At 54.2% G+C, this 21761-nt stretch overlaps 5 protein-coding genes across 5 annotated transcripts; 2 read left to right on the forward strand and 3 right to left on the reverse strand.

Annotated features, from left to right (window-relative positions):
- Positions 1–1002: 1002 nt before the first annotated feature.
- On the forward strand, positions 1003–2590 carry COL26b_006143 (uncharacterized protein; the record flags this gene model as incomplete). The annotated part of the gene is made up of 4 exons (XM_053178967.1): positions 1003–1313; positions 1364–1635; positions 1693–2060; positions 2123–2590. 4 exons carry the CDS (start codon positions 1003–1005, stop codon positions 2588–2590), a joined length of 1419 nt encoding a protein of 472 aa, XP_053037093.1.
- A 125-nt stretch (positions 2591–2715) lies between these two features.
- COL26b_006144 (uncharacterized protein) lies at positions 2716–3551 on the reverse strand (the record flags this gene model as incomplete). The annotated part of the gene is made up of 2 exons (XM_053178968.1): positions 2716–2908; positions 2977–3551. 2 exons carry the CDS (start codon positions 3549–3551, stop codon positions 2716–2718), a joined length of 768 nt encoding a protein of 255 aa, XP_053037094.1.
- Positions 3552–8268: 4717 nt separating this feature from the next.
- On the reverse strand, positions 8269–9577 carry COL26b_006145 (uncharacterized protein; the record flags this gene model as incomplete). The annotated part of the gene is made up of 2 exons (XM_053178969.1): positions 8269–8939; positions 9145–9577. 2 exons carry the CDS (start codon positions 9575–9577, stop codon positions 8269–8271), a joined length of 1104 nt encoding a protein of 367 aa, XP_053037095.1.
- A 1665-nt stretch (positions 9578–11242) lies between these two features.
- COL26b_006146 (uncharacterized protein) lies at positions 11243–12661 on the forward strand (the record flags this gene model as incomplete). The annotated part of the gene is made up of 4 exons (XM_053178970.1): positions 11243–11576; positions 11634–11760; positions 11811–12277; positions 12342–12661. 4 exons carry the CDS (start codon positions 11243–11245, stop codon positions 12659–12661), a joined length of 1248 nt encoding a protein of 415 aa, XP_053037096.1.
- Positions 12662–13897: 1236 nt separating this feature from the next.
- Positions 13898–14836, reverse strand: COL26b_006147 (uncharacterized protein; the record flags this gene model as incomplete). Its single annotated transcript, XM_053178971.1, has 1 exon — positions 13898–14836. The coding sequence occupies one exon, from the start codon at positions 14834–14836 to the stop codon at positions 13898–13900; it is 939 nt and encodes a 312-aa protein (XP_053037097.1).
- Between the last annotated feature and the right edge of the window lie 6925 nt (positions 14837–21761).

Consider the following 21761-nt stretch of genomic DNA (forward strand, 5'->3'; position numbering starts at 1 on the left):
TCAAGACCAAACTAGAAGACGGCTGATGATATCCCAACAACCATCTCATCGAATATTCAAAACGGCAAGTAGGTCGTTTACAATTTTGGCGTGTCATGTTTCCCATCAGCTAAACAGGGGTATCTCCAGCAGTAACTGTGCCAGTCCCCACAGCCCTGGAAGTCCTCAGAAAGAGAGACTGCAGCGACCAAGTTGCGAGCGAATATTGAGACCCGGAGGAACTGATTCAGAAGACGACTCTTGTCACAGACGATATCAGTCAAGAAGTACCGGGTGATATAGCAGGTAGATGTGTTCACTCCCACATGTGCTTTGTCGACTTTCAACAACAGGACATGAGGTCTTCGGGACACGGCCCACGTCGCACCTGACCTCTTTTACAATTATTCTGTAAAGACGACTCAGCTTGGGCTGATCGACTATCAGCCTCCGGCACTCCTTACGGCACGGGCCGATCCTTGCAGCCATGTGGCAAGCAATGGACCCAGATGCCTACTTAGGCACGCACATCGGCATCGGTCATTTCGGACGAACTTCGCTCTGATCACCGGCCAATACCGTTGCGCATCATATCTCTCGGCATCGCAAGCGGTCTTCGCTTGGTGCAAGATTGCTACGATGAGGCCTTGCTACTATGGGGTTGAGGCGGCATTTGCCAAGCTGCGTGGTCGTCAAATGCGGACTTTCGGGGTTGCAACGGCCGAACACGCAGATCGTCGAGAACCACAAAAGCAAGGTCGCGTTGCACCAAACTACGAATGAGCTGCACCGAGCCGAGAAAGTTGTATGCATGCCGGATGGATCCTGTCTCAGCATGTGCTTGGCCTACTGATAGGAGGTCCGCGGACACCTATCGCGTCCCGATGCCAGCGGTTTAATGCCATGTAAATAGAGAGATGCACTGGGTATAAAGTCGAACCAGACATCCGACGAACCGCTTGAGTAGAAACTCTCAAATAAGATGGTTGTTAAGTTCCTGGACCACTCAAACTATATCTCAACATGGCGACCGAGAAGAAGATGCGAATTCTAATTGTAGGTGGAAGTGTCTCCGGGCTATCCTTGGCCATCATGCTGGAGAAGTTCGGCATCGACTACCTAATCCTAGAAGCCTACCCTACAATTGCGCCTCAACTTGGTGCGAGCATCGGCCTCCTGCCTAACGGTCTGAAGATCCTTGACCAATTGGGATGCTACGAACGCCTGCGTGAAATCGGGGGCGACATCTACTACAAGTGCTCCATTAGATCCTCAGATGGGCGGATTCTGTCAGAAACGAAAGACGCAAGTCTTTCTGAGAGCATTGAAAGCATGTACGTCGCCAAGTTCGTCCGATGTATCTGCATTGATTGACTTCGACTAGGACGGGCTACCCCTGCGTTTTCATCGACAGGCAAATGCTTCTCCAGGTTCTGTACGAAAAGATCCGTCACAAGGATCGCGTCTTGACGGGGAAGCGAGTCTCCCGGGTGGAGATGACCGACTTAGGTGTCACTGCCAAGACACAAGACGGAAGTACATACGCCGGAGACATTCTAATTGGGGCCGACGGGGTCAGAAGTACTATCAGACAGGAAATGTGGCGCCTTGCTTCTGAGGAGAAGCAGAACGTGTTTCCGCCAGACGAGGCCCAAAGTAAGTCATTTCACTGCTAAAGGATTGCGATGAATGATTTTCTTACAAGTGTCGAAGGTCTCAAGTCAAACACGAAATGCATCTTTGGCATTTCGAATCTTCCCAAGGGCTGGCGTGGGATGCAGCATTCCGCCTTCAATGATGGGCGGAGCTATCTGTTGGTCCCAGCACCGAAAGACCGGGTTTACTGGTTCTTCTTCCACGTGATGGATGGCACCTACTACGGGAAAGACATCCCGAGGTTCTCGAAAGAAGACGAAAAGGAGCTTGCATCAAGATATTTCGACGACAATATCTCTGACTCAATCAAGTTTCGCGATATTTATGAAGGACGACAGGTTGCTACTCTTGTGGCATTGGAGGAGCACGTCTTCTCTCGTTGGAATTACCGAAGGATTCTGCTCATCGGTGACTCAGCACACAAGGTACGCATATTGTGCTGTGTGTTTGTCGGTATACATGAATCGCTAATATGTGCTCCACTCAGCTTCACCCGATCACAGCCCAAGGCGGCAACGGCGCCATTGAGACAGCAGCAGCTCTTGTCAACACGCTGGTTTCAACACTGAAATCAAATTCTCAGTCCTTGTCGGACAAGGAGATTGAGTCTATGCTTGCGCAAGTTCAGACTAAGCGCCAAGACAACGTCACCGAGGTTATGCAAGAAGGGCGATGGGTCAATAGCATCATCTGCCAGCAGCTGCCCCTCTCCAAGTTCCTGATTGGGATTATTGTGCCTTGGCTTGGTGATGGTCTATTTCTTAAAAGCTGGTACAAGAGCTACTTGAGGGGCACTCAGGTAGAGAGCCTGGGCTTGCCTCACAGGCTGGTATCCAAGTCATCTCACGCAGCTGCAGGCTCGCAAAGCCAATTTCGCAGCTGGGCGATCTGGACAACTGGAGTGGCCTGTTCTGGGGTTGCGGCTTTCATGCTCATGCGACTACGTAAGGTGTAGATGCATGAGACAAATGGTATTTAGACTGTATTCTACTTCACTACTAGGGTTTCATAGTCATCACAAGAGATCTTCTGTTCCTTGTTTCCTTCGATCGGTCCTCTATCTTCGGCTGGACCTCCATCTTATGGCAGCATGCCGCCATCGACTAGCATCGCTTGACCGGTGACGTATGATGCAGCATCGCTGAGCAGGAAAGTGATCATTGCCTCGACCTCTTCTGGCTGCCCAATTCGCCCAAGCAAAGGTGGCGGAAGGACAGCTCCAGTGGCCGCAAACTCCATAGATGCTGCCAGAATAGGGGTCTCAATCGGCCCACTAGAAAAAATTAGTAAGAGCTCCTCCGAATATGAAGTTCCATAACTTCAATGTCAGGGTAAACCTACGGGCAAACGGCGTTGACTCTGACACCCTTTCTTCCAAACTCTCTCGCAGCGCTCTTAGTCAGTCCAACGACTGCATGCTTACTCGCGGTGTAAGCCCCGTGGAACTCCAATCCATACAAGGAAGAGACAGAGGCAACATTGACGATAGATGCTCCCTTTCCGTCGTCCTTCAAAGCCGGGATCTGGGCTCTCATAGCATTCAGAATTCCCTTGCAGTTCACTCCCATCACAAAGTCCCAGTCATCGTCCTCGATCTCCGCGATCGTCGCCCTGTTTCCCTGCCGGCCCAGTACGCCAGCACAGTTAGCGGCCCCGTCAAGCGGACCGAGCTTCTCCACCGTCTCGGCGATCCACGCCTCAACCGCATTTCGGTCCCTCACATCGGTGACCTTGGAAAAGACATTCTCTGCGCCATGCAGCCCAGTGAGCACCGCTGCCTCGGACGTAAGCAGAGCCTCGTTGACATCGGTTATCGATACCCGCGCGCCAAGGGACGCCATTTTCTTCGCCGTCGCGAGGCCGATGCCCGACGCTGCGCCTGTGATGGCGATGACCTTGCCCTTGAAGTCGCTCATGGCTGTTGATAGTTGGGGTATCGATTGTTGTGAGAGGGAAAAAAGCCTCAGGAGGGGGGAAAGCTTATCCTCCAATTTTCGGCCGATGTGATGTTCCTCCACCTCATGCATGATGAGTAACACAAAACGGACCTATTATTGTTATCCGAGGCTCTAGTGCGTCTTCTTTCGGTGATATGTATCCATCGCGGGCTGGACTGACAGGGGACGGTGACACCGCCGGTCGGAGTGGGGCCGCCAGGTTCGGATATCAACGCAACGTGGCCGGATAATCCACATAGGCTATTACAGACGCTGCTTATTTGAGTTGAAAGACATATCTGGAGGTAAGAGGAGGTCATGATGACCTTCAAGTATCGATCTAACAGCCCACCGAACGTCGATCTTCATGGCATCACCATTTTGGCTCCCCCCGACGCGCGGGCATAGATGTGATCCGACATGTCTCCGGCTTCCTATTGGTAAAATGTTGAGTTGATCAATCATGTTTCTCAGAATCTCATGCAATGAATGGTATTTAATCGGGCCAATTATCCTAGAATGCCCAGTAACCCCGCATCCCCGCTCGAAGTGAGACAGTAAGACGGGCCATGCATGCAAGTAAGGGGGCAGCCGCCAAGATTGGGCTGAGACGAGACGTTTTTGTCACGCGCTTCTTCGCGACAAATAAGACTCGACAGTGTGCTCTTCCGCTTATTTTGCTTTTCTGAATTCACAACGCCCGCCAGCCGCCAATATGTGGCTCATCAATACCGATACTCTGACATTGAAAGAGTTCACGGGGCCATCCGCTCATGATTATGCGATTCTTTCCCATACATGGGGCTCCGACGAGATAACCTTTCAGGATATCAGGTCTTCTGAAAGACATGGGATCAAGAAAAAGAAAGGGTTTTCGAAGGTTGCGAGCACCTGTAAGATTGCACGCCAACGAGGCCTTAAGTATGCTTGGATCGACAGCTGTTGCATCGACAAGTCAAGCAGTGCAGAGCTCAGTGAAGCTATCAACTCCATGTTCGCGTGGTATCAACAGTCGAAAGTCTGCTTCGCTTTTCTCTCTGACCTGGAGCCGTGCGATAGCAAGGATGTGGCCCCAAAGACGAGTTTTCCATATACTGAAGAAACGTTTAGTCGTTGCCATTGGTTCACTCGCGGGTGGACCCTGCAAGAGCTCATCGCGCCTGACAACATCGAGTTCTACAATTGCGAATGGAAGCAATTTTCTCGAAAGACCGATTGCCTCGATATCCTATCGAATATCACAGGAATATCGTATGCGGTTTTACAAGATTCATCAAGTCTACGACATACTCCAGTGGCGGTGAAGATGTCCTGGGCCGCAACTCGAGATACAACGCGGGTTGAGGACCGAGCATACTCTCTTCTCGGCATATTTGATATCAACATGCCAATGATTTACGGCGAAGGACATAAAGCCTTCCGCTGCCTTCAAGAGGAAATCGCTAGAGAAACCAACGACTTATCTCTGTTCGCGTGGAGGGCATGCCCTCTTACTGAAGGCAAATCACAGATATTCAGAGGGCTTTTTGCAACGTCTCCGAGCGAGTTCAGCTCCTGTGCCACCATTACAAAGTCAGTTGCCAGGCATGATACCCAGCAAGAGTTTTCTCTCACCAATAAGGGTGTTCGAATCCAAACGAAACTCTTCAAGCATGCGGACAATGCCTACTTCATGTCTCTTGGCCTCACATTGGCAACCGGAGTCCCTGTCTGCATCTCTCTTACTCGAACCACTGACGGATTTGTTCGCAACGAGCCTTGGTCGGTGGAATTTGAGCGGGCTGTGACAACTGCGGATACCACTCGAGAATTGTTCACCATACACATACACAAAGACATCAGTCCTCAAGAAGATTCAGCCCTTCGCGAGAGGATGCACAGGTCATTTCGAATTGCCTTCGAACTCCCAACATCTCTTAAACTAGCGAGGGTTGTGCCGGATCTTGAATACTTATGGGACAGCTTTCATTCCACCTTCCTCAGCAATGATTCTAGCAAGTCCTCGGCAGCAAGGCTCAACATCACCATCCGTGGGACTGATGGGAATTTCAGTGAGGATTTCCCCTTGGTACTCATACTCGGCTGGACAAGGACACTCCAGAAGCCTTTCACAGTCCTATACGGCGCCATAGAATCTCCAGATACCGCAACAGGGGCTGTCCGAGACGTGCTACCCGCAGACTTTCCAGATCTTTTAGGGGATGACGTTGACTGGGGTCACGGAAGACAGGACATCTTCGAGAATGCCCTGTCAACCGTTTTATCAACTCCTCGGTTTCAAGCCATGGAGGTTCAATTCATTAATGCTAAGATGATGGTCCTACATCGTGGCGTCCGCAAAAGCTCTGCATATGTGGCGAGGTTCCACGCAAAGTTGGAGAGCCGCTGCGATGATGCGGATGTTACCACATACCACGTCTGCTTGTCGGGGCTGCTTTCCAGACTGGAAGGTCGCGAAGCCGTATCAAATGCTTATACACATGTGCTTGCAACAAATTCAAGCTTGGGGGAGTAGGTAAACTGTGATGTCAAATGTACGTAGCGTCAAGATTCTTAATTCACAGATGCTGGAGGATATATTTCCTGAGATACATGTACTTGGAATTCAGCATCATAGGTAGAACCTTTCAGGTCATTACATACACGCAATCAATTGGGGCGTGTTGAGCCCTGTCGACATGAAGATGTGTGCGACAAGAAAAATCCGGAATAAGTCAGACCCTTACGAAGACTCCAAATTCGGGCTCTTGGTGTTACTTTTCGCGCGCCACTCGTGGCAAGCGCATGGAATTCGACGCATTCATAACAGGCTCCCTTCCAGTCAGCCTTGGCTAGGCAGCAGCGCTCCGTAATTAGACGGCGTGCCGCAGTCGCCACGTATCATCAAACGTGATTCTCAGCCTCCCTCGTACGTGCCTTCAACTTACGTCATTTCATACCACAAGACAGCTTTGGGCATCCCTACATTTGGGATCCCCCGAGCTCTCATTCTCCTTGCTACCTTTATGATCTTCACAAAAGACCAGCATGGCTTGATACTATGGTTCCCAGGGACAAACATCAAAAGAATATGGACTATGAACCAGGCCGTCATCGATCCGCTGCTGACGAGAACTCACATCTTCTGGAGAATGGCAGTGGGTTGGCAAACTATGACGACAATTGCGTGATCAGCACTAGCTCGTCTCGCAATATTCTCAAAACACTCATGGTATCGGCGTATGAATTGGTCCCAGAATGGAACGAAACCATTTTCGGAAGATGTTTCTCGCACGTCTGTGCCGTCATCAAACTCACTATCATGAGCAGTAAGCTGTTTTTTCTTTTTTTGTCTTTTTTTCCCCCCCAATTCCCAAGCTGTCTTCTCGTATGTCTTCGAGGACTAACCACCTGTCACCCAGACTATGCCAACTTCCTTCTCGTCTTGGTGCCCCTTGCTGTCATGGCGGGTGAATTCAGTTCATGGAGCCCAGCCGCCATATTCGCCCTGAATCTGATTGCTGTGGCACCGCTCGCTACTCCGTTGGAATTTGCCATTGAGCAAATGTCGATGAGCCTGAATGACAGCTTCGGGAACCTCTTGATGGCAACATCCGGGAACGTGGTTGAGATCATAATTGGCATTATTGCGCTCAATGAGGGCCAAATTGAAGTGGTACAATCAACCATACTTGGCTCCCTTCTCTTGAATCTACTCCTCGTTACGGGATCATCGTTCTTCCTTGTTGGTATCTTCAATATGTGCGATCAAAACGGCGAGGGGGTTGAACAAAACTTTGCCTCCGCTACAGCACAAACCACTCGCTCATTCATGATGATGTCTCTAGCATGTTTGGCTATTCCTGCTTCAGTAAGTCAGGGTAATTTAATCAGTTGAGAATAGTTCTGGGAACGAGCTAATGATCTGGACAGCTTTATGCAGCCCTTTCAGAAGCGGACTCGGACGACAAAGAGCACTCCATTCTAATTCTGTCACGGGGCACAGCCATAATCCTCCTACTGCTATACTCCTTGTATCTTTTGTTTCAACTTCACACACATCCGGACCTCTTCACCACTCAGATAAAATCTCGTTGAGTACAGCTTATTTGGCCCAGGACCCCGAAGCGAGAAGATATACTGTGCAATACGTGGGGCAGCTGGACCTGTCGTCACCTTTCAAAGACACAACGTATGGGGCGGTTGCGGCTTTTGCTTGCTCTTGCGGGGCAGTAGGAAGAGAAGTCGGTGCACTTGCCTTTCCACCACTTGGCCCTATTTTAGCACCCTTTGTTACGAGCTCTTATGGCACTGCAACAACATCTATGTGCGTTCTTTTGTTAGCCAAAAACACTACGAGAGGAATTTGCAGTACGAAGACCGAATACTTGGGCGAGAATAAAAGTTGTAGCATCTGGAGGAGCGGTCAAAGTGGGACTGCTTTCCCGTGAGCTTTGATAATGGTGGAGGTTATAGTAGCAACATAAATGGGCTGGACTAAGAAAATGTTCATACATTCGCCGAATTATGACCAATATGACATTTCACCGTATTGTTGATCACAAGATCGAGACTGCTGGAGCACTCTACAGGTGTCTGTAGATAGTAGGCAAGATGGCAGAATGGAAATTGGCTCATCTCGTGGACTGCCGTTGCCGTGATTCGCCACTCCGCCCATGGTATCAACGTAAAAGACGAGCAATGCCTCATGAAACTGCTACAACTGGCCTCCTGGTTTCTGCCCATACACAACATGAAACGTCAAATACGAGTGTATCGACGTATTCATCAAGCTTTTCCTCACGTCAATCAAGAAAATCTCAACCTCGCTCGCGCTCCACTTCAGACCTCTGGTCAAGGGCGCCATACTGACGGCTTGCAATGCATCAATGAGCATGCTGCGGTTGTACAGCCCGATAGTCTTCAGCTTCTGGTCCCTCGGCCACACTCCAATAGGCACCTTCCACACCTTTTCGGTCACATTTTGGAATCCGCAGTTTCTCAACAGTTCAGGGTTGCGCTCCATCATCAACGGATCGATACCGAAGCTTCGGAACCCGGACATGCAGAGGTCCACAAATTTGCCGTAACCGTACTGCTCAGGTCCTGGCATCGTCCCGTCGTCACATTGAAGATGAAAGCGAAGTTCTTGCAGCTCGACCCAGCCGCCAGGCTTTAGAGACTTGTAGGCTTCTGAGAGGAGTCCAGGCCAGTTCTTGATAGCCATGCACATGTGCCGCGCGTGCACAAAATCGAGTGAGTTCTCGGGCCAAACCCAGTCTGCCTCGGCGTCATCGATCATGAAGCGAACATTGGGGGGAACCCAATCTGGTTGGATCGGGGACAGATCGATGCCAAGCACGTCTGCTTCCGGGTATTCGTCGCCGACTTTGGGCATGTTAGCCTTGGCTCATGTGTTGGCTCGATGGCCGGATAGGGGCTGGGAAGTGGGTACAAAACCGCTTGGCCATGCGACGACATTCCATCGCGAGGATGAGCAAAAACACGCCAAGCATCGGATCGAGAGACACAAGGGATGAGAAGAGACAACAAGATGTGCGCGAACAAGGTAAGAGGGAGATGGAAAACCTACTGTCGATCGCCCAGATCCCCGTCCCCGTGCCAATATCAACAATCTTCTGCGGATTCTCCAACGGCGCGCTGTGTAGCTTGCCATCCATCACATTGACACACATCGCATGCTTCATGTCCTCACGGTCCTGCTCGGGCTCATCGTTCGGAAGGAGGTACCGCCCTTCCATGTACTTGTGATACCGCCGCGTGTTCTCGAAGACATAATCGCGCACGCTGGCCGACATCGACGTCGATGCCGAATGAGAGCTTGCCGAGTCGAAGCCCTCGTCCCACGTCTCGTCCGCCCGTGATGACGCGCCGTCATCTGTGTCGGCCTCGACTGTGTTCTCGGCTTCGAAGGGTTGTTGCGGCGACTGTGCCCCAGGTCGCGATTCCTGCGGCTCAGAGGCTGGTGGCGCTGTCGTTGCGGGGGCTGCTGCTGTGTCCGCCATGGCTGCTTCAGCTGACACGAGCCAAGACCCAGATATATGTTAATGATGTGTCGAATCTTCAATGAGTCTGATGTTGTCTCAGTGATGAGAAGAGGGACGCGTGATCTCGGCCGTAACAGTCGTCAGATGTCGCGCTGAGGGCACGAGCGCTCGACCAGGGATCTGCCCTTGGAACTGATGGGGAACCCAGACGTTGGAGATCGGCGGCAGCACGAACTGTCACTGAGGGGCAGCTCGGTGTATTAAATGCCCTCAAGAAATCTTAAAAGCCAATCGCGGGAGCCCGGATGCGCAGTCTCGGCGGACGAGATTCGGTCGAGTCAGCCAGATCGATGGGACAATCGTTAGTTGCTCGGGGCGATTCAGCAAGAAGAAGGAAGCAAAGAGAAATTTGACAAGGGGCCAAAGAAGAAAAAGCCGTTGGACTGGTTTAAACTACGAAGCGGCTCCTGCGTGGTGTCGTGTCAGCAATGCATCAGCCAACACCGGCCTCAAGTGCGCGAACAGAGTAAGCTACCTTCACTGAGATCAAGTGTCAAGACACTCAAGGGGAAAATCAATGCCACCACCAAAAGATGCCACCCCTGCGCCCATCCTGCCTCAAAGAGAGCACAGCCTATCACGCCGCGCTACCTGACGTCTTAGCCGGCTTTGGTCGGAGCGGCGGCGCTGGCACCAGCCTCCATTCCTGCTAGTTCCGCGGCGGATTTGTCTCTCCGCGAGGGGACGCTTTAACTCCTAGGAGGTGAACGTGGCCAGGAGCAGGATAGCCGGGACGCCGCCGATGCGGTGCACCAAAAGAGGCCGGCCTGGAACCCATTTGCACGCGGTGGCGTTTCCGCCCGTGTCTCTGATCCGTCAAGTCATATTCATGCTCCCCCCCATTGCCGCCGCTTCCTTTGAGATACCTGCCCCTCCCCTCGTTATTAACCCCTCATCCAACTCCTAATTAGCCCGCCTCTTCCTGGTCATTTGCGTCTAGTCCGAATTTTAGTCTGGTATGTCCCCATTGGCTGGACGGCGATATCTCCTCTCTTTGAAGAGCAGTGAAGAGGGGAGAGGGCGGGGGAGGACTTTCACCCAACAGCACAATATTGGACGTGCGCGGCACGTTGTCGCCGACACATGGGTGGCTACACACCGAGCTGCCGCATCGAGCTAATAGCGCTCCTTCAGCTGAACCTCGCTTCACTGCAATCGGGAAGAAGGGGACTTTGGGTCTTGGACGGACGGGATGGATGGAGGCAGAGGCCCTGCTGGCTGTTTATCATTCCTTCGCTTCTCTTCTCCTCTTCCGCTGTTGACCTGTTGCGTGCCCCTCCTTGATCTCAACCCGCTTGGTATCGATTGATGTCAGCACGGATAAGCTTGAACCTTTCATCCCATTCTGCCCACATTCCGTGCCTCTCTATTGTCTTCCTTCGCGAGCCGTCCCGTGTGCCCGGTCACTGTACTTTTGGTGCGGGTGTGACGTCTGCGTATGCAATCAGGCCGTTTTGATCGACAGACGTGCAGCAGCAATCTATCACCGCATTCTCCAACACACATACGAGACCCAAAAGAAGGAGTCGTGTAACAAGCCACTTGCTTGATTTCTACCAGTCAATTCCCCACAAAATAGCCAGACTCCATCCTTTTAGGAAAGAGTTTACAAGCTTGTTCCTAATGTCGGGAGACGTCGGCGATCAGGTCCGGGTGGAGGCGACCGCCGCCGCGGACGAAGTCACCGCGGCCCTCCAGACATTCCTCAAGGAACCCGGAACGGCCGGGAGTGACCTCGACAAGGGCCAGCGGCGGCGCATCGTCGACGCCGCGCAAAAGCTGATCTCTGCGGTCAAGGACCCGGGCGATGAGTGGTTCGATGCGACGGCGCAGGTTGCGCAGATGGGTGCGAACAGGCTGTTTTGGGAGTGGAAGGCCTACGACCACATCCCACCTGAGGGGAGTATCTCATATGTAGAGCTCGCCAAGAAGGTTGACGCCGAGGGGTCTTTGATACGTAAGCGAAGCGACCGTTGGGAAAGCTTGTGAGGCACAGCAGACTGACACTTGCCAGGGAGAATCGGAGGTGTGCTCACGTCGATGGGTATTCTGGCGCAAGTGGGCGATGACGCTGTTGCTCACACAAAGCGCTCGCGCATCTACACCGACGGTCAACCCGCTGGCCAAATCGTCGGCATGGCGTACGTCTGCGCTCTTCTTCGCTATTGTTACACATACTGACGCTTGCCAGCTGGGAAAATGGCATGGTGCCGTACGTCCAAATGCCAGCATACTTTGAGAAGTACGGCCGCAAAGAACCGCAAACGCTCAACCACGTCCCAGGCACCTTCGCCTACGGCGTGCCAGAGTACGGCTGGTACGAAATGCTGCAGCACGACCCGCCACGCATGCAGCGCTTCCTGCGCGCCATGGGTCCCATCGAAGAGAAGATGCCCATCTCGGGCATCTACGACTTCACGTGGGTTGTCGACTACGCCAAGGCGAACCTGACGGACCGGGCGGTGTTCGTCGACGTCGGCGCCGGGCGGGGCCAGTCCATCAAGGCGATCCACAAGGAGAACCCGGAGCTGCCGCTAGACCGGTGCGTGCTGCAGGACCGGCCGGAGGTGGTGGAGGCCGTGAAGCAGCTCGATGACGCCGACATGAGACTCGTCAGGAAGCAGGTCATAGATTTCCACAAGGAACAACCCGAAAAAGGTACGCGATCCCCCCTCTGCACTCGCGATCGGGAGATGTGAGACATTGATGCTGACTGCTGCAGGCGCTCTTACATACTGGATCAGGCGGTGTCTGCACAACTACGGCGACGAGCTCGCCGTCAACATGCTCCGCCTCATCGCGGACGCCATGGCCGCGGACAGCCGGCTGCTGATCCAGGAGGACGTGATGGGCAACCCGCCGCATTACACCTCCACGATGCTGGACTTCATGATGTTGACGTTCGGCGGCAAGCAGCGCACGCTCGAGTGCTGGACCGACGTCCTGGGCCGCGCGGGGCTGGAGATTCGCAGTGTGGCGAAGGGCCAGGGGCCGTGGAGGCATCTGGCCGTGATCGAGTGCGTCAAGGCTGGGCAGAAGTGAGACTCGTTGTGAGGATCGGGCTGGGTTGGGGGTTCAATCGGTTGAGAGGTGCGCGCCCAGCCTGCATGACGCAGCGCGTTGCGGCGGTGATTTGACTGTTGCCCATCAGGACTCGATGTTCAACGAGCGGTGAGAAGGATTGTTGAAATTATTCGAAGACTAAGCCTAAGCGGCGTTGGTTGAGCGGAGCATGAGCGAACTGGTGGGACGGGGAACCCGGATCGACAGGAGGCGTTTCCACGTTCACGGTCAGATCCACTGCTCGCCAAGGGCTTTTGACATGTTGAAGCGGAGTTCGATTTTTTTTGTGCGCAGCGTTGCAACACCATAATGTCTGCAGATCTCACGATGTTAATACACAACAGCGAACACATCACAATTCTCGTGCCTCATGTCCATCAAGACCGCCTGACTCGTCCCCGTACCAGAATTGGACATTGCGATCCGTCATCTGACCTTTGAATCTTCACCGCCTCTTCCACCGGAAGCCCAGCCGATTCGGGCCGGTCCGTTCGTCGGCCACCGGATCCGGGCGGAAGGCCCGGGCTTCAGGTCCAGGACACCGCCCTTCTTTGTGTCTTTGGTGAAGGACGGGTCCGGGGTCTAGCGGTGTCCACCGCCCCCTTTTACATTCAAGTTGCAGTAGCATCGTGGGTTGGTGCTAGATTTCGTTTAGGCTCTCAAGATCAGATGAACAGTGAGCCGCAATTGAATGAGAATCGACTACATCAAGACGAATTGAAAGATTTCACAGTGAAGACACGAGTGTGTTACTTGATTTAACGTGTTTCGATTGAAAACCTATCAATACTTTCTCCATATTGTGTGCGGGTCTCGTAGTCTCCAGATACATCCTCCGCCATCTTCTCTCCTCAAAAGAACTTGCCGCAACTCTCATCGCGTCATTCTATCATCTATGTGTTTCGCTATGCCAGTCTGATATTCGACCAAATCTGTTCATGCCTCATTCCTTCATGCCAGGAAACAAAACTTCTCAACAACAAACATTACAAAAAACGAATTAGGCAGTATCGCAAAAACGAAAAAAAAGGACAGAAAAGAAAGAACAAAAGTGTCAAAATGCTGGGTATAGAACGCCAATGCAGCCTGCCCAGCCGCGTGTGCAAATGCCAAGATTAATGCATGCGAATCTGTGTCCCCCAGTGCCCGTATTTCGGTAAAGCAGTTTCAACACCAGCGTCGAGGCAGAAAATCAGTAAAAAATGGGTTGGCAATTTAAGCCGTCTTGGATCGGCGCCAGCCAAACCAGCCCCTCTTGCGCGAGTTGAAGTCGCACTTCTCGGGCGTCTCCTCGTCCAGCTCGAGCCTGTACCGTCGCACACTGCCCGTGTCGTCGTCGAAGGCGACGTGCTTCTCCTTCGGGACGAAGCAGTCCGGTACGAGGTGCCGCCTGCACCAGCCCTTCACGCCGCGGCTGGCGGCGTCGATGGCCGCGTACTCGAGCCGCCGCGTCCGGTCGCTGGTCCAGTAGTGCGTCGCCTGCGGCGGCAGCGTCGCGACCTCGCCGGCGGCCTCGCTGCTTTCGGGCTGCTGCTGCTGCTGCGTTGGTGAAAGCAGGCCGCGCTGGTCGAGCTCGAGGTCCTCGCCGCGCGGGGACGAGCGGCGGCGGTTGGCGAGCTCGAGGTCCGTCGGGTGCGCGGGGAAGTGGAAGAACGTCGCGGGCTGGGCGTGCGCGTGCGAGGAGCGCGAGGAGGGGTGGTAGAGGCTGCTGCCGCTGGTGCGCGCCGTGGTCGGGTAGGGGCTCGTTTTCGGGGCGCGGCGGATCGTGGGGCGGCCGCGGGATCGGGGCTGTTGTTGGTTTGAGGAGGACTGCGACGAGGAGGCGGTGGATGTGCGGCGGGCGTAAGAGAGGGAGTTGCGTGGCGGGAGGGACTCGTAGCCGGAGTCTTGACGGCGCATCTCGGCGGGTTCTGGCTCCTTGTGGTGGTGTTTTTGATGGTGTGCGGAGGAGAGCGGCGCCGGGGCCCGGACGGTGGTGGTGGCCGGTGCCGGAGCGGGGGCTTTGGAGGGCGGGGAGCTCGGGGCGTAGAGCTCTACGTCGTGGAAGGATTGGTATGCGCAGGTGTGGTAGGTCGTGTCGGAGGCGGCGACACTTGCGCGGGACTCGGTGCGAAAGGTTGCCAGGTTGGAGGGGAAGGGTGAGAGGCGAGACATGGTTGCGGTGGTGTTGGTGTTGAGGAAGTTGTAGTATGTATGTGCAGTATCGTCAAGAGTTGCAGTTGCTCTCACTGTTGGAGGCACAGGCGAAGAGGGTTGATGTTAAAGGTGTAAAATCAAAGGGCGAGTATTGCAGAACGTTGAACAGGTTGTTTTGAATCCTCGCTATAAAGCCATTGGAGGATTTCCCCCCTCAACTCGATGAATGCAGTGAAGCCGACGATCGAGGAGTGAGTGGGTGCGGATGTGTTGGTGGACTGGGCGCCAACGAGCGAGCTTTTAGTAACCAAGCTGCGAGCCGCGATGGGTTTTTGGTGGGAAACGAGACGTCTGGAGAAAGGGGGCCGGAAACCGATTGATTGTGTGTAGCAGGCCTCCCGGGGGAATATGTATTAACGAGATCGTAGACGAGATTTTCTCGTCAAAAGGCGGAGATGAAGGACGGAGTGGTATCAGAAGTTGCGGTCTGAGGAAAATAAAGAGACGAGACGAGCACCCCTCTCCGGTTGAGGGTCCACGATTCCGAATTCGCGTTGATCTGACGACGATAGTGTGTCGCAGAGTGGATTCTTCTTCCCGTGTGGTTGGTTTTGATTTTTTGTGTGCCTTCGTCTTGACGATTTGGGAATCCCTGCCTTTTGTGACTCTTCGCCGGTGGAGGACGATGTTGAACAACAGAAGAGGGGATTGGATCTTTTCCCTCTGGCTTTGGAAGCAAGCTGCGAGAGAACACAAAAAAAATAATGTCGTGACAGGGCCCCTCTCTGCGGTGGTGCAGGGCTAGACGGGGCAAGCAACTTAAAAAGGGACGATGAAATCGACAGGAATCGGAGCGCCCTCCACTATCGGACAGGGCCTGCTGGTTCGCGTGTGTTTGCTTGACTTGACACCCCCCGGTTCGCGGGTGGCAGGGGAGGTTGTCGTCGTGGGCGGGCTAGGGGGCCGTGATTGGATCAGGATGTTGCGGTGAGGCGCCGCGATGGGGGGGTCTCGTGGTGCTGCAGCTGGGACCTGGGATGTCTTGCTGAGGAATGGGGGCGTGTTTGATGGATGTTGGAGCTCCTTTCGAGGCGGGGTGGGATGAAGGTGCTTGCTGCTGCACGCACAAAGCCCTGCTGGGTTGTTGTAATTTTTCTTTTTGGTGTTCTTCTTGTGCCTGGGCTCTTGATGTTGGAGCGCGTGGGGTGATCAGACGTCAAGGTCTCAGAGCGGAGGGCGATGAGAGGCGCGGGTGAGTGTGTGCGATGAGTGAGGGAAGAGGCGGGATGAGAATATGTAGGTACAGATGCAAATGGCAGAGACACCGCCTGTCGCGAAGGCAGGTTTGATGGTTGATCGCCGGGGACACTTATGCGTGGACTGATGAGGTGGCTGCTGCTCCTCACTTCTCTCCTCTCTCGACCTTATGCGGTGCTGGGATAGGCCGCGAGGTTATTCCCCGGTTCGATATGCTTTTTGAAGTGTGGTGCGGTGTGGTGGGTTAGGGGTGCAGGTTGATTTTATGCGGGAGAGCCCAAGTTGGACTCTGCGACGGTGACAAAATGTCAATCAGTGTGTTGGCAGCGGATAAGGGGAAGGGATGGCCTCAGTAAAGAGTTCCGGTCGATGGCTGGATGGCGCCGGTGCGGCGTTGCGGTGCGGTGGCTGGACTTGACTGGTTAGGGCGAGGTACCCAGGCCTTTTTCCTCTTTTGAATGAGCTGGGATCAACTGGTGAAGAGGGGACCTCGATGGGAGGAATCGGAGAGGATATCGAGGAGAGTCGCAGCCGCAGTGCAGAGCAACACCAATAACGGGCTGTGAGATCGGACGAGAGGAGGGGCTTCGACTTCGACTTGTCAACTACACCTGCGGCTATGGCTGCTGCAGGACGAGGACGAGGTGGGGGGTTGCGGGCAGGATGGACCAGACTGGGCCTGGACTGCAGCTGCACAACAGCAGAAGAGAATGGCCAGGCAAAGAGTGCGTCGTGGATGAGACGACAAGCCGCCGACGTGAGTAGTTGCCCGGGGTTAGAATACAAGGGGGATGGGGACGGGGCACAGTCGCATATGTATGTCTCAACCTCGCACAGGAAAACAAGCTGCGTAAGTCGTGGTGGATGCCCGCGCTGGCTATCGAGAGGAAATGGCGGTGATATATCAAAAAAGGCTCAATAGGATCCTGCGAATTGGGCCAAGACAGTTCGACTCTGCACCGGACCAAGCCCGATCAAGTTCAGACGCCAGAGCGAACGACAAAAGACAAGACAGGGTGGAAGGGGGTGGAAGCCTGCAAGGCACTGACTTGCTCGTTGCTTGAACGGGCCAAGAAAGCCAAAAAGGCGATGATGGGAAAAGGGCCTTTCGTGTCGCAGAGTTTCGAAAGTTGGGACGATGATGGACGATTGTCGTGTTGCTACACGCTAGGCGGGCAGTGCTCCGCTCCAGCGCACACTTGAACAGGAACTGACGTGACTGTTGCTTGAGAGCCGACAGTGACAGACAGAGTCTTGCGGTGTTCAACCCCTCCTTCGGATTCTAGACCGCGGTGTGTCGCTGTTTGATGCGCCGCGGTGGAGAGAGGTAAGAAACACAAGAAACACGGCGGGTGGCTGTTATCCACTCAGGAACGCAGGCGTTTTTGGCGTTGGGTTCGCGGCCTTCTTTCGCCGCAGTTGGCGAAGGGGCGCTGGAGATTCGTCGGCTCTTCTTTGGTTTTACCTTTTCCCTCTGTTTTTTGCCGTCTTGTCGTCTCAAGTTTGTGTTGCGAAGCTGCAATACGGCCCTTCCATGCAGCTAACTGAGAGAGGCGTGGTGTAGCCTGTAGCCTGTACGTACTCGGCCTGTATGCGGGCTAGCCTGCGTCTTCAACAGGGTTGGTGGCATGCGAGTTGCATGCACGCTGTGTGTGTTTGTTGCGTGGTGAGGTGAGTGAACGCAGCAGCACGTAGTGTACCTAATGTACGAATAGTGTGCATGCACTGAGGCGAATCCTGGGAGAACTGGAGCGGTGCCTGGCCTGGCCTGGCTGCTGCGAGTATTGCGTAAGTTGCGGTTGTTGCAGGATAGGCTCGACAGCCGAGATTTTGTTGGGTCTATTCTCAAGGGGAGGAGGTCCTTGAGAGTAAGACTGGAGAACAGCGGTGACGCCGAATCAGGGAATTGGCGAGATGGGCAAAGTTCGGAGAGAGATTACGAAAGATTGTGGTGAGGGGAACGCGAACATGAGTGACGAACAGCAGGCGAGATGAGACGAAAGGTCGAATTCCGCCGTGCCGTTGAATTGAATGATGAGATAGAGGCGAAAGAGGCGAGACGGTAAAGCTTGGAGACGAGGATGGCCTTGTTGATATCCTGCTCCACCTTTTTCTTGTGAGTGTGATGCGCTGTTCGACGCTTCGTTGATGTGGGATGAGAGCTAAGTCGTCACTATTGAGAACGAGTCCGTCTGGAAGCTCCGCGGTGACGGTAAAGGTGCCTCTTAGCTCTCTGGCTTGCGGAGGAGGACGGGCGGACGGGAACGGGATAGCGGCGGCCTGGATACAGTATCTTTCGCAACGTCGTCACCGTCTTCTCTTGTCTTGCCCGGCGCTCTTTCGGCTTGTCTATCTAGCTGTGACTGAAAGCTCAGCTGGCAAGTGTTTGTTGTTGTTTTGTTTTAACGGTCGCTTGTCTCGGTGGTGTTCCTTGTCGTCGTTTCGTCCCACCGGCGTCTTGTCTCAATCTTCAGCTTCCTGGGGAATAACTTTTCAGACCGCGATCCTTCGAATGTTACTTTTATTATTACCCCGTCTTCTTCGTGTGTGTCTCGTCTCGAGTGGATGATTGGCAGCGAGCATCAAAAAGCCAAGAGGAACCACACAAAGTCAAGGCGAGACGCGCTGCAGGGCCTCCCCCTGTTCGCTGGTCCGGCGTCCCCTCACTGGATGTGTCCCCGCGTAACCGCCGATGTCGCTAGAGAGGGCTGGACGAGGGCGCGCAAAGAGTGGTGGTGTGTGCAACTCGAGTCAATCATCGGGTTCCCCTCTCCTGTGGACGGATGTCCCTGCACAGCGTTTTGGTCTGGCAAGAGAGACGAGGGGAAATCGCTAAATGCCCTGATTTGCTGTGGGCATTCGGTAATTCGATATTTTGCCGTGCTAGCGAGAGAATCGGCGAGCCCAGTTCTGCGAGTTGAGTTGGCTGTTGATGATGATCCTTCAAATCATAAGAGAGGGTGTTATTATGTGACCTCTCCACCAACGGCAATGTGAGAGGCAGCAGCTCTGCAGCCTTAAAGCTTCAAAACAAGCCGATGCAGTAGCATTGCGAAAAGTCACGTATCACAAGCCAAATGGCCACCCAAGTTCCCAGCTGCCTACTGCTGAACACCGAGCAGTCACGGCGACTGGACGTGCCATGTAGTTCGTGTAGTTCAGTCATCTGAGAGACCGCAGCGCAGGCAGCGAGCCACAAGTGTCTTGGGCGTTATGTCAATGGTCTTGTCTGGAACATGGACGGCCGAACGGGAGACTTGGACCGGTTGGACAGGCACCACGTCAAGTCGCCCAAGCCGTGCGCCTCATTGGATGCTGGTGACAGTCGTGAGTGACACTTGGTGCTATTTCCGTGCGTTCGTTGCAGGATACAGCGGCAGCGGTAGCACGCAACGCTTCGATTCTCTCCCTCTCTCTCTCTTCACTCGCTCATAGTCACTGTTTCTCCTTTTCACATGTCAACTCCTTCAACGCACCTGTCACACTCACATACACACACGCACGCTCAACCACACCACGAGTTAGCTCCGTGGCTTTTCCTGCTACACCCACGTTTCCCTCCTCCACATGCAGAGTCAATTGACCACCGATCGGACTCGTCCCCTGATTCACTCCCACCCCCAACTCCAATCATCGCCTACCGCGTCAGCTCAGCCAGCGACCCGGCCGAGGCCGACCCTCCTGGCCCAGGGTCATCGTACATATCCGTCCTGCGATTCGCAGTCTGCGCCAATGGGTTGATGACATCTGACGGGCAAGACGGGTGAGCGCCCGATGTAGATAGTGTCTCCCGGGAAAGCAACACTCCAGTCACTCGGCGCTGTCTTTCGGAGATCAATCATCTGAAAGCGCCCACACACGCAGGCCCAACACCAGCTGGCTGCAGACTGACGAAAGGAGGAGAGCACACTGAGCAAAACACCCCCCGTGAACCCCAAAGCACAGCTTCAGCGCTTCGCCTCCAATCCTGGAAGCTTTATCCTTCACGCCAACCTTATCCTCTTACTCGTGTTTTCCCCCATAAGCCTGCTCCTCTCTTCCCACGTAGTCTAATTCCAGGCAAAATGCGAACCGTCAGCGCCATCAGGCCGTCCTTCCGACGTACGCCAAACTTAGCAGGCTGGCGAAGCTTAGCATGGCCCCTCGTCCGACCCTCCATCGCGTGAGGTTCGCGAACGCAGGACAACCCTCACGATGCTCAGCCACCGACGGAAAGCTCCCACCAGCCACCCTCCATCGGCGCGTCCTTCAAGCAGTGCAGCCCTCCCCCAAACCGGCAGTGATCCACGAGCCCACGAGGTCACGTTGACTGGTGATTGACACACACACACGCCAAATATCGCCGGCCACGCCTGGCCCTGCCGCCTTGAGACATCTGAACATGCTCCCGACTGGCTGCGCCGTTACCAAACGGCTGCGAACTGCCTGGCTGTTAGCTGCCAAGGCTGCGCAACACCCTCAAGTCCAATCAGAGTTGCTATTCAGGCCATCTTTGCTTCTTCCACACTCCTCACACAAAGCACCTGACAGCGACAGGCCTTTGTTCACCTCGCCCTCGAAGTCCAGGCCTTGAACCGTTTGACTGCCCTCTGGCCCCCCTCCCCCCGCCATCTTATCCGCTGCCGAGAGATCTTCCCTCCCACACACGTCAATCCTCTGGGACTCTAGGAGCAAACCCCCGGATCCGCATGCCTCTTTGGGCATGCCGCACACCTCTCCTGGGATGATCGCTGTCAGAACCCTATCCCCCGGTGCGTGCGGAGTAGCACCCGCAGAGGGACCCGTGGGCGGGCGGGCAGGGCAGAAGGGCAACAAGCAAACCACAAACCAGCGCACAGGCTGCCGGGGGCGGGAAGCCAAATCGTGGGAGAGAGAGATTTCCTTAGGGCTACTGCGGAGATCGCCCTCCCTGAAGTTTTTTTCTTTTGCTGACCACCGACCGGTCGTTACGCTGCATCAACATGAACACGGGACCTCAGAGGGGGGTAGTGCTGGTGGTGTGTCACATCCCGAGGTTCTGGACCTTGCATTTGAATATTTCCGTGCTGCTGCGCTTCGGCGTGGTAGAAGGGCTCCTGCGCAGTGATCTTCGAAAAGAAACGAACGAACGTGAACGTCGTGTCTCGAGCGCGTCTGGGGGCCTAGCCACGTTCCGTCACACGGCAGCAGCAGTGAACATGAATTTACACGAGCCCGCGACCAGAACCTCGGCGAACGCGGCGTCTCACAGCCGATGGCAAATTGATGACACGGCAGAAGGCAAGACACGAAGCTGTTGTGAATCATCTGCCGTTGTCCCGTAGCATCAAGCTCCCTCCCTTGCCAGCGCTCGTCCGCTAGACGTCACCACGGCCGAGCATCACCGACGAAGGGACAAGTCCTCCCTAAGACGGCCCCATTTCCTTGTCTCATCAGCCTCGTAATACGTGTACCGCAGGTGTTCAAGATGCGTAGTCACAGCGGAAGTCCCGGCAAGAATGGTAGCTTCAACAACCAACAACCATTATTAGGAACAACTGACTGGCTATTGCGTAAAACAGAGCACCGATCGACGCATGGCACAGCCCGTAACCATGCGCCGTCATCCAGACGAAAAGAGACCAAAAGGAAAACAACAGATGAATTGGTTTCTCCTCGCCCTTCTTCCTTCGCTGCCGTCCGTCCATTGACGCCAAGCTCTTATTTC

The sequence above is a fragment of the Colletotrichum chrysophilum genome (genome assembly GCF_026319265.1).
Source record: "Colletotrichum chrysophilum strain AFK26 chromosome Unknown scaffold_44, whole genome shotgun sequence".
Taxonomy (NCBI): Eukaryota; Fungi; Ascomycota; class Sordariomycetes; order Glomerellales; family Glomerellaceae; genus Colletotrichum; species Colletotrichum chrysophilum.